The 12725-nt window shown below is 46.9% G+C and overlaps 1 protein-coding gene across 1 annotated transcript; it reads right to left on the bottom strand.

The window, feature by feature from the left end:
• Nucleotides 1-1339: 1339 nt before the first annotated feature.
• On the bottom strand, nt 1340-4326 carry LOC109776946 (alcohol acyltransferase 9). The gene is made up of 2 exons (XM_020335606.4): nt 3832-4326; nt 1340-2598 (listed from the first exon to the last, which is right to left on the bottom strand). The coding sequence occupies exons 1-2, from the start codon at nt 4276-4278 to the stop codon at nt 1591-1593; spliced, it is 1455 nt and encodes a 484-aa protein (XP_020191195.1). The 5' UTR covers nt 4279-4326; the 3' UTR covers nt 1340-1590.
• Nucleotides 4327-12725: the final 8399 nt, after the last annotated feature.

Raw genomic sequence — 12725 nt, 5'->3', positions numbered from 1 at the left:
TGGGTAGTATGATGCACCGTAAAAAGTCTCTTTTTCATAGGGAGGATTACGCCTGGGTTTATAGATAAAGCTCGCTGACCAAGGTAGCCAAATGGTGATGACACAAGATTTATTTTCTTTGTGAATAGAGTGACACAAGATTGCAATACAAGCATACAAATATCACAAGTTTCAATATCACTGAACAAAATTATTAATTAGTTGTGCATGTTCCAGAGCATTTAGCCAAGCCTGCCAGATAATGCAAGGGGTTTACCCCAAAATACCACGCAACCAAGGAAAGAAATATATGGAACCCTTACCATGCAGCGTAATACACCGATGAAGAGTCATAATACCTCCCGAGCTTCATTGAGCTCGTATTTATTTATTTATTTTGAAAACAATTAAATCTCTTTTAAAAAATATAAATGCATGTATAGAAAAAAATCATCAACAGATCTTTGATCTACACAGAAAAAAAGATAAATACATGGGCAAAATAGAGTTTTTTTTCTTTCCCTTTTGGAGCCACAAATTAGTCTCTTCTCCGTAGCGTACAAATCAAACATATTATTTAAAAATGTATAAATATCTATATTTATTCCAGAAGAACCGTTTAATGTTTATGAAACTTGTAAAAAAAGTTTTTCGTTTATAAAAAATCCAGGCTGCCTAGAGCCCATGAGCCAATATGTCGCACTATGTGCTCCCATCTTAACGAGAGTAACCTAAGACTTTCGAATCAATATGGAACCATTCTCAGAGTCTCGCTTCATATATAATCTTCCTGTATCTACAAAGGAGACCAAAATCAGTATTGATCGAACACCAAAATTTCGTAACATCTTTTAATACCACAATTTAGCTTATAAATATGTGCAAATCTAATTGACCAAGATTTAGGAATAAAACTTTAGGCAACCGGGAATTAACAAAAAAAAAAGTTTAGAGATTACGGATTGTTAGGCTAAATTAGATAATGTGTAAGGACGTGGATCACTCGTTGGCAGACAAGCGCGATAGCTAGGTGGTACGAAAAAGCTACGTGCAGCAGATTTGATTGAAGTATCTGCAAAAGCTTGCAGCTTTGACCTTGTACTAGTAGTGATGAAAAGAGAGATGGATGCACCGTTGGAGCCAGTAGTACGCAGCATAAAAGAAGGGATTGCTTTGACTTGCGTCGGTCGACCGATCCATGTGGTCGGTGGAATAATGCAAAAGCTAATAAAGCTTAAACGATTTGATTTGATGCAAAGATGATGGATCGAGCAGGCTGTGTTTTATCAAATCCAATCGCCAGTAAAAGTTTCATTCCCTTGCCTTAGTTTGCTTTCACTAATAATTCGTTCCAGAAATTCCCTCCTGGAAATTTATAGTAGTTAGATTCAAAAGACTAATATAATTTACAAATTACAGGAAAATGCTCTAGATATAATTATGGATCGAGCAGGCTGTGTTTTTAAGTTGTTGATTGACGACGATGAGCATGCTTATGATCATGTTCAAATTTTTGATGGATCAGACGAACAAGATCCAAATACAAAATTTACATAAGTTCATCCCTATGTTCCATGACAACTTGAGATTGGGCATTATGCTAGGATTACTTTAGTAATCCATCTTGATCTCATGTCCATGACAGGGTTGGTGCTGCTCGTCGCGCTCCAGCATACCGGCAATGGCACCGCCGTCCGTTTCTTCCACACCACTGAGTTCAACAGGGTTGCAGCAGTAGTGCTCGAACTTGTCGGCAGCCGCCTGCGGGACGGAGACGAGCACGGTGACGCCGCCGGGGTCGCCTGCCACCGGGACGAACACGCAGTATATCTCGCTGGTGAGCGGGCCCATGTGCGCCGGCGTGCCCCCGCCGAAGTCGAGGTCCTCCAGCCCCAACCGCGTCCATGCCGAGATCACCAGGCTCGCCGACAGGTCCGGCTTGGCTCCACCGCCCGCGCCGACGCGGCACTCCTCCAGGAGGTCCACCATGGAGCGCACGTAGTCGTCGTCCACGCGCTCCTTGGCCACCTGCACGAGCCGGATCACCGTCGCCGGCGCAGCCACCGCCGCCACCTGCCCCGCCGTAGACTCCGCGCACCCGAGCACGAAACCATTGCCGTAGTATCCCTCGGGGAGCTCCGGCTTTAGGCGCCGCCGGGCGTTCACCGAGAAGAGGAGCTTCACGCGGAGCGCCGCCGGCGGGTCCAGCGCGCGCACCCATGCACGCCACACCGTGGCCGCCAGCGCCTCGAAGGAGGTGCAGCGCTTGAGCGCCGGCGCCGACAGCAGCAACTGTTTCTTGAGGTGCCCCAGGTGCGCCCCCGTGAAGGTGAGGGACACCGGCGAGAGCGGCTGGCCTAGCAGGTGCTCCAGGAGCGTGGGCTCGTCGTGGGCGACGGCGTTCTGGCAATACTCCGGGTGCGTGAACTCGACGCGCGGCGGGCAGCGCGGGCGCAGGGCGCGGCGGTCATGGACGACGGGGTGGTCACCGCCACCGGCGATGTCGGACCTGGCGGCGCGCGCCCAGGCGTGCAGGAACTGCGCCGTGCCGATGCCGTCGCAGAGGCAGTGGTTGATGGCCGTGCACAGGACCATGCCGCCGCAGCCGAGGTGGGTCACCTGTCATGCCATGTCAGCCATTCATGTGCTTGTCAGTCAGTGGCGCACTGGATTGCAGGTCTAAATCAAAGATCTATCTCGCAACATGAATGACCAAGATCACGATGGTGATGATGATGATTAGTCAGGCCGGGAGCTTGACAGTGATGGCACTGCAACATACACATGATCTAGTACTAGAAAGTGCTAATTACTGTGTTGCCAGTACAAAATTTGCAGAGGATCGGCGAGATGCAGCAGGTGAGAATTCAGTTTGAGGGAGGACAGGCCACCCCCACTGAACTCATAAAGCCACAGTTAAAGGCAGCACCTCAGTGGAGTGTAGTAGTACTACTGTTTAGTACTGTAGATTATTTTTCAGTTGAATAAACAGTTTAATTAGATTCTAGTTTCATTTTCAACAATCCTAGAACAGCACAAAGGGGATCAAGGATGCTGATGCTCACTGCAGGTCTACATATATACTACTCTTAGTACTAGTAGATATCATATGATAAGGATTGTTGAAAATTTGAAAGTGAGAAGATTGCCCCTGAAGATCTCATTCTGATCTAGCTAAGATATACACAGGCACCCAAGTCGTTGAGGAACAAAGCATAATTTGAGAAAATCAGATCGTGCATGGATCTGCCACTAATCATGATAAACTTGACAACATGCAAGTGGACTGGGTTGTTTGGAAGGACAAAGTGTGCCTCAGAAAATAAAGGTGGCGAGGCAAAGATGAGAGCTTTTGAGAAAGGTTGGTTGGACTCTCCTAACCCAATCTACCATCTCTGCTTTTTCGCCAACTTTGCTGTCTCCTAAGCTCTGCACTCTGCAGGTCACTGATCATACATCTAGCACACAACTACTGGGACGATAACATAGTTTAGCAACAATCTTAATTGCTCCCACTACACAGATTTTTCTTGGACGTACTGCACTGATTAACAAACTAATTCTATATGATTAACTGTACTCGAGCACTAGGCTGTTGTTTTTCAAGTCATGCAGGAACAGCAGCTACAGCATAAAATCAAGCTTATTCCTCACCAAGTACAGAAACCAAGCAGTGATAAATGGATGGATCTATAGATGCATGCAAAGGAAATTTGTGAAGAATAATTAGTGTAGGGGAGAATCATTTTTGCTGCAAGGGAAATTTATTTGTAAAGAATAAAAAGTGTATTATTGGTTAATTAACTAATTGATCCAGGGCAGAGCAGAGCAGAGTGGCAACTGGTGACTGACCTGGACGACGAGCGGCGGCACGGCGACGAAGCCGTGCGCGTCGACCCTGTACAGCAGCTTCCGCCACGACTTGTGCGGCGTGGCCCCGCCGCCGCGGAGGAAGTCGGCTGCGACGAGCCCGGGTAGGGAGCCCTCGGCGAACAGCGCCCCTTCGGCATTGCAGTCCACGGCGAGCTTCCCCTCCTCCTCGCCGTCGCCGGGACGGAGCCTCCCCGCCAGCGGGTAGTAGTCCACGAGGGCCTCGGCGAGCGAGGACCGGAGCGCCTCGGCGGTGACGGCGGCGTCGGCGGCGAATACGTAGAGGTACTTGATGGAGAAGCGGAGGAAGCGCTGGTCGTCGAGGTTGGAGAGGTAGAGCGCGTGGCGCGGCGTGGGGCGGCGGGGCGGCACCAAGACCGGATCGCCACGGTACTGCACCTCGCCGGAGATCTCCAGCCCCGTGCCCATGGCTGTCTATCTTGCTGGTCTTTTTGGGCTTTGGCCATGGCCCTCTGCTCTGCTCGGCTTATATACCACGGAAGATATTGTGCCAATGCACCTTTTTTTTAGATTGGCTAGTAAATTAATTTCCGTACATCTTCTCTCTATATATGGCACTAATTTAGGGCGTCTTTAATTTCTTCCTTGTATACATGTGTTAATCACAGGCGTATATTTGGGGAATACGTTACTTTGATTCTCCTTTTGAGTGTATCTCGCTCGTTAAGCTCACATATTTTTTTATTTTCATGGTACCTTGACTCATCTAGTCAATCTAATCGACCTATTTCCCAACCAATAGGAGGAGGCAAACTAACTCACCTCCTTCTAGTCACCACGTTCCTTCGTAAAAATTATACCCACACTTTTTTTTTCGAAAAAGCTTCCGATCTATACATCTTCAATTATGGCAGTACAACAAACACCAAAAATAGTAAAAATTACATCCAGATCCGTAGACCACTTAGCGACGACTACCCGCAAAAAAAAGAAGGCGCGCCGCCGTCATCGCCCCTCCCTCACCGGAGTCGGGCACAACTAGTTGTAGTAGACAGTCGGGAAGTCGTCATGCTAAGGCCTCATAGGACCAGCGCACCAGAACAACAATCGTCGCCGATGAAGAATAACGTAGATCGAAAGGATCCAACCCGAAGACACAAGAACATAGACGAACAACAACTAGGTCCGAGCAAATCCACCGAGGATAGATCAGCCGGAGATACACCTCGACACGCCCACCAACGTTCTAGACGAACCATCGGAACGGGGGCTAGGCGGGGAGACCTTTATTCCATCTTCAGGGAGCCGCCGCCGTCTCGTCTTCCTGAACAGGACACAAATCCTAACAAAACTCGAAGAAACAACTAACAACGAAGCCCTCCCGCCGGCCCTTGCCAAGATCCACCGCGCCCCCATGGCCCTAAGGCCACTGGAGACGTAGCGGACCTGCGGCGGCGCCGGCGAGAGGCACGAACCCTAGATTTGTTTTGGAGGAGGGATACCCACACTCTTAATTTGTAGAATGTACCTCGTAATCTGTTAACAAGCGCAGGTGAGCACTCACGAGCTTTAAACGAACAGAGTCGAACATGATTTTTTGTAGTTATATTTAAGGAGCTGAGCCTTAACAAGCACGAGCTTAATGAGTCGAGCCTTAACGAGCCAAGCAGCTTGTTAATCCACCCCCTAATCACATACCATGACTACAATGACTAGATCCGTATATTTAATGCGAAGAATAGCATGTGTGTTCCAATGTAACTAACCTTTCTGAACTGAGTAATACTCCCTCCGTTCCTAAATAGTTGTCTTTCTAGACATTTCAACACGTGACTACATATAGAGCAAAATGAGTGAATCTACACTCTAAAATATGTCTACATACATCCGTATGTGGTAGCATTTGAAATGTCTAGAAAGACAACTATTTAGGAACAGAGGGAGTACTACATTTACAAGATTTATTCTACGGACGGAACTTACAGGGCGGTGACCTAAGGTGATAAAAGGGGCAATACAATTACCCTATATACTTCTTAGAAGTATCATGCATAATTTACATGCAGATATACCCATCCCTATACACATTCGCACACGTTTTACTGAAGACAAGAGTCAGCGATGTAGCTTTTTACAAAATTGATATCACAATTTCGGTAAAATACACCGAGTATCAACCCATGTGGTTTATATTGAATTCATACCCCTTCCAATTCATCTATAAAGAACTGTGGAAGAAGGCCGGACATAATACTCCAACGGTTGCCCTAATGTCTATTCTCTTTGGAGTTACCATGTGGGCATTAGAAGCGGGAGCAGGCCACAATTTTTTATTGCATTTACTGGATTTTGAACACCCCCACTTCACGTCTATGTTCTTTTAGTCATTATACGTGGGATTGATTTAGACCGCATACTCTGTTTTTTAATACTGCATCATCAGGGTTTTGAATTCGAGATCTCTTGGCTTCGATACCATATTGAATTCATGCTACACTCAATTCATACAAAACTCCAAACTATGAGAGAGTGCCGAATATTATACTCCACAGGCATGTTTGATTACCTACATCATTTTTGGCATCCTTGCATTTGTGGCTGAGTAGAGCCCGGTTGAGCTAATGCAAGCAGAAAACCATGTACTGCACCTAATTTGTTTGCCCGTAAAACCCATTGTGCATTATAGGCGGACCACTAGCACGTGGTATGGTTCCAGGCATGTGTTGCCCAGATGCAAGGTGCTGCTCTTTGTCTACGTGCAAGACATGCGGTGTGTTAACCTTTTGTTTCAATGGTGAGGTTACCAGAGCGCCCACACACACATACACACACACATAGGCAGAACAGAGCAATGTGAACAGCCACTCACACTACATTAGGTACCATATGAACAATCATAGTCGTAATAACAACAGTCTTAAGTAGATAGTCAAAATATTAAGCACACAGTCTGATAACTAAAGAGAACACATTAAACATCCTGGATCAAGGCAAGTGCTTCGTCGTGCTTCTTGCACATGGCCACAACCTTTTTTCCTGAAAGGTCAAAGACGTGCACCTTGAAGGTGTCCGTAATCAACGCCTTGAACGTCAGGAGGTCACAAATCTTGAGATAGTGAATTACGGCAAAGTCGTCCCACCCTTTATCAAAGGCTAACTTATGATTGACCTCCGGAGCATGACCCTCTAGTTGCAGCCAGTGTTTGTCCTGAGAATGACTTTAGGTGGGATGTTGGTCTTGTGCTTGCAGAAGCTATCGGGAATTAGTAGTAACTCTAAGCGAGAGCTAAGATCACCTTGCACGAGTGCATTCGTCATGCATCCTCATGAAAATGGAATAAATTCGTCGCCCTGACCATGCACCTCTTCATCGTGCTGCCCTCTGTGAGCCCCTTGTCCTCTGCCACCTCCTTGCCCTTCGAGTAGTTCCCCTCTTCCACCTCCTTCCCTTCGAGCAGTTGTCCTCGGCAGCATTTGTTGGGAAACGTAGTATTTCAAAAATTTCCTACGATCACGCAAGATCTATCTAGGAGAAGCATAGCAACGAGCGGGGAGAGTGTGTCCACGTACCCTCGTAGACCGAAAACAGAAGCGTTAAGTTACGCGGTTGATGTAGTCGAACGTCTTCGCGATCCAACCGATCAAGTACCGAACACACGACACCTCCGCGATCTACACACGTTCAGCTCGGGGACGTCCCTCGAACTCTAGATCCAGCTGAGGCCGAGGGAGAGTTCCGTCAGCACGACGGGGTGGTGACGGTGATGATGAAGTTACCGGCGCAGTGCTTCGCCTAAGCACTACGACGATATGACCGAGGTATTAACTGTGGAGGGGGGGCCGCACACGGCTAGGAACAATTGATGTGTGTTCTAGGGGTGCCCTCCCCACGTATATAAAGGAGGGAGAGGGAGGGAGGCAGCCTAGGGCGCGCCCAAGTAGGAGGAATCCTACTTGGTCCCCTAGTCCAATTCGCCCCCCCTCTGCCCTTACCATATTTGGACAAGGGAGAAAGGAAGGAGGGGGAGGGGAAGGAAGTAGGAGTCCTACTTCATACTATCCTTTTCCTCCTCTCCTTTTGATACATCTCCAACGTAGCTATAATTTTTGATTGTTCCATGCTATTATATTATCTGTTTTGGATGTTCAATGGGCTTTATTATATACTTTATATTATTTTTGGGACTAACCTATTAACCAGAGGCCCAGCCCAAATTGCTGTTTTTTTTGCCTATTTCAGTGTTTCGAAGGAAAGGAACATCAAACGGAGTCCAAACGGAATGAAACCTTCGAGAACGTGATTTTCGGAACAAACGTGATCCAGAGGACTTGGAGTGGACGTCAAGCAATCAATAAGGAGGCCACGAGGCAGGGAGGCGCGCCTGCCCCCCTGGGCGCGCCCCCCCACCCTCGTGGGCCCCTCGTAGCTCTCCTGACCAACTTCTTCCGCCTATATATACTCATATACCCTGGAAACATCAGAACAGGAGCCGAAACCCTATTTCCACCGCCGCAACTCTCTGTACCCGTGAGATCCCATCTAGGGGCCTTTTCTGCCGCTCCGCCGGAGAGGGCATTAATCACGGAGGGCTTCTACATCAACACCATAGCCTCTCCGATGATGTGTGAGTAGTTTACCTCAGACCTTCGGGTCCATAGTTATTAGCTAGATGGCTTCTTCTCTCTCTTTGGATCTCAATACAAAGTTCTCCTCGATTCTCTTGGAGATCTATTCGATGTAATCTTCTTTTGCGGTGTGTTTGTCGAGATCCGATGAATTGTGGGTTTATGATCAAGATTATCTATGAACAATATTTGAATCTCCTCTCAATTCTTTTATGTATGATTGGTTATCTTTGCAAGTCTCTTCGAATTATCAGTTTGGTTTGGCCTACTAGATTGATCTTTCTTGCAATGGGAGAAGTGCTTAGCTTTGGGTTCAATCTTGCGGTGCTCGATCCCAGTGACAGAAGGGGAAACGACACGTATTGTATTGTTGCCATCGATAATAAAAAGATGGGGTTTATATCATATTGCTTGAGTTTATCCTCTACATCATGTCATCTTGCTTAATGCGTTACTCTGTTCTTATGAACTTAATACTCTAGATGCATGCTGGATAGCGGTCGATGTGTGGAGTAATAGTAGTAGATGCAGGCAGGAGTCGGTCTACTTGTCGCGGACGTGATGCCTATATGCATGATCATGCCTAGATATTCTCATAACTATGCTCAATTCTATCAATTGCTCGACAGTAATTTGTTCACCCACCGTAATACTTATGCTCTTGAGAGAAGCCACTAGTGAAACCTATGGCCCCGGGGTCTATTGTAGCGACCTGACCTGAAATCGGTCAAGTCTCTGTGTAGCTGTACCATCCCAAGATCATGCTGGCACACACAGTACATTGATGAAAAGATTCAAAGTTCAATCACACCTGAATTTATTACACGATTCTCATATCGAGTCTTTATTACATCATAATAAATTCGACCAAAGGCCAACTCATGAGAAATAAACTAAATAAAGCTGCGGAAGCGTAGACGATAAGCAAGTTCATCCGACTCCATAGGGCAATCACCAAGCATGGATCGTAGCCTCACTCCTGGTCGGAAAACTCCTCTGCAACATAAGACGTTGCAGCCATGTAGGTCAGCATTTTGAATATGCCGGCAAGTCATAGAGAGAACAACAATAATAATGCTAACACTATATGCAATATGGCTGTGGGGCTCTAAGTTTTAAGTTTTTGCGAAAAAGCCAGTTTTTTCCTACAACAAAGGACTTGTTTGCAATTACTAAAAAAATGTTGGTTGTTATTGAGATGGTTCCACCAACCAATGTCTCATTCCCAGTTATTAAATAACCCCTCATTTAATTTATTAAGTTAGGTGTTGAGATTTCCGAAATACTCCAATTCCAGAGGCTCAAATGTCTGTAACCGGGGACACGGCTAATCGATTAGGTTGTTACTCTGCAGAGTCTAGTGCACTTTACCCGCAAGATTCGTTCCCTCCTTTATGTTCTCGCACTGCCTGGTGTTTGAAGACAGGACGAACGAAACAGGGTCTTCCGTAGAGCTTCTCTGGGCACTGCCGGTGCCCATCCATGTCCTACCGTTCTTCTACATATGCTGGCACCGTCCGTCCAGAGTCATGCCTAAGGTCAACCCAGCCAGAGCCCATAATGGCTTGCGGCTGCACAGGTAAGCTTCCGGTCAAGGTGTATCCATCCGTCTCTTCGTGGCTGGGTGAAGCTTTCCGCAATATGTCATGGCGCTTCTCCATGCATCCCGGCCATCCGCTGGTTGCTCCAGGGTGCCCGTCAACCGTCCTCCACCCAGTAGTGAATTTGAAGTCCATCTTGAGCTTGAAGTCATGGGTTGTCATCATCTTGACTCTCACATCTCCCTTATGAATCTCTCAACCAACCCCGTCTACGAGCATAGCAAAATAAACTACATCGTCCCGGGCAATGGTAACAAGGGGAGTTGGGTGAACCTACCACATGATACTACTCAAGACTTATTCAATTTTATCCTACTGCATGCATGGTGGGGAGGAAATACTACTAATGCAATAAATCATAGGTATTGTAAAACATGATCAAATGACTTGCCTGGCTGACGGTCTTCGAAAGCTAGCGACTCGTAATAGCAGGCCTCGCACTCCGGGAATTCTATCGAGTCAAACAATAGCACAAATAAGTATTCCACTACAGCAAGCTAAAGGAAATCACACAAGCACTCAAACCAAAACCAAAGAAAACCAATTGAACTTCAAGCCAACAACTAGCAAGAGAAGAAAATAAATAAAATAACATTTTATTTTTCTGTAAATAAAAGTTCACCCTCTGTAACTATAGAAACTAATCTAAAATAAACTATGACAGAGGTAATTTTTTAAAAAATAACTAGAAGAACAGAAAACAACAGCAAGCTAAAAAAACTAGAAAAGCTTGTTTTCGTGTAAAACTATTTTTAATAAAGACTAAAAATACCTAAATAAATTCCTACTGCTAGGCAAGGTCAAAACAAAGCAGTGACAAAAAGAATCACCTAAAAATATTAATTCTAGCTCAATTTATAGCAGAAATACAAATCTGACTAAAACTAATATAAAACAATTTTTAAAACTTAAACATGGCCGAAACTATTTTCTACAGAAACTATATGAAAATTTTAAACTAACAAAAAGATAATCAACTAAAAATATTAAACGACCTAAAAGATACAGATTGTACAAGAATAGAACTATTCTGCTAAAAACAGAAAAAAACAAAACAAAACAGACGGGTGATACCGGGCCGAAATAGTGAGCGCTCTAAAACTAAACAGCGCCTAAGCGTTTAATAAATAGATGTGTCCACGGGCTAACAGAAATAAACTGATCGGGCCGGTCTAACTAAACCAGGAACTAAACCCGAATTAAACCAAAACTAAAACCGATCTAATCTAAAAAACCTAACCCTTTGCTACTCTAATCTAGGCCCTAGATTAACGACCTAACGGTGGAGGGGAGCTCGGGCTTACAACGGACGGCGACGACGGACGGAGACGACGGCGGCTCGGGCGATGGTGGTGCGGCGGCTCCGGTCGTCGGGGAGGAAGGCGGTGGCGTCGGGGCGATGTGGCAGAGCTTGGGGAAGTCGGGGGCGGTCTCGGTGGTGGTTGAAGACGGCGGAGACGAGCGGAACGAGCTCATCAAGCTCCTGTGATCGACGTGCTCCGGCGACGGCGTAGATGCTCGGGCGGCTCCCTGTAGGCGTCGAGGGCGATCAAAAGGATGTTAGGGAGGTGTAGGAGATCGAGGGGTTGGTGCTGACAAGGTTTGAGGGTAGAGTTTAGCTCACCGGTGGTGGCTGGGGCGGCGAACGGCGGCGGCAGCAGCGAGATGCGATTGGCGAGGGCGCGAGCTGTGGTGGGTTTTGGGTTAGGGTTTTAGGGGGTTCGGGAGAGGAAGGGCGTAGCTATTTCTAGGACATAAACTTGCGCGAGGGGAAGGCTTCGGGGCGTGATCCCGGGAAGATCGCGGCGACGGGCGTACTCCGGTTGTGCTCCGGCTTGGCAAGGCATGGAGGAGGGGAAAGAAAGAGGGCGGGCCCCGCGGGTCAGTGTGGGAGAGAGAGAGGGGAGCGAACGGGCGACCGAAATGGAGGCGGCTCGGGCGTCGGGCGCTGGGGCAGGCCGGCTCGGTCGCTGGCTGGGCTGCGGCCTGGCCAGCTCGGGGGGCTTTTTCCTTTTTTTAAGGCAGAGAGAAAACTAATTATAGAGGAACCTATAGTATTTTTATATAGGACATATATATCAATAAAATCAGAAACAATAAATCGATTCATAAGGGAGATGTGAGAGTCAAGATGATGACAACCCATGACTTCAAGCTCAAGATGGACTTCAAATTCACTACTGGGTGGAGGATGGTTGACGGGCACCCTGGAGCAACCAGCGGATGGCCGGGATGCATGGAGAAGCGCCATGACATCTTGCGGAAAGCTTCACCTAGCCACGAAGAGACGGATGGATACACCTTGACCGGAATCTTACCTGTGCAGCTGCAAGCCATTATGGCTGTGGCTAGGTTGACCTTAGGCATGACTCTGGACGGACGGTGCCAGCATATGTAGAAGAACGGTAGGACATGGATGGGCACCGGCAGTGCCCAGAGAAGCTCTACGGAAGACCCTGTTTCGTTCGTCCTGTCTTCAAACACCAGGCAGTGCGAGAACATAAAGGAGGGAACGAATCTTGCGGGTAAAGTGCATTAGACTCTGAAGAGTAACAACCTAATCGATTAGCCGTGTCCCCGGTTACAGACATTTGAGCCTCTGGAATTGGAGTATTTCGGAAATCTCAACACCTAACTTAATAAATTAATTGAGGGGTTATTTAATTACTGGGAATGAGACATTGGTTG

This window comes from Aegilops tauschii, chromosome 3 (genome assembly GCF_002575655.3).
Source record: "Aegilops tauschii subsp. strangulata cultivar AL8/78 chromosome 3, Aet v6.0, whole genome shotgun sequence".
Taxonomy (NCBI): domain Eukaryota; kingdom Viridiplantae; phylum Streptophyta; class Magnoliopsida; order Poales; family Poaceae; genus Aegilops; species Aegilops tauschii.
The sequence above is the reverse complement of the archived record's forward strand: the minus strand, read 5'-3'. Positions and strand labels throughout refer to the sequence as shown.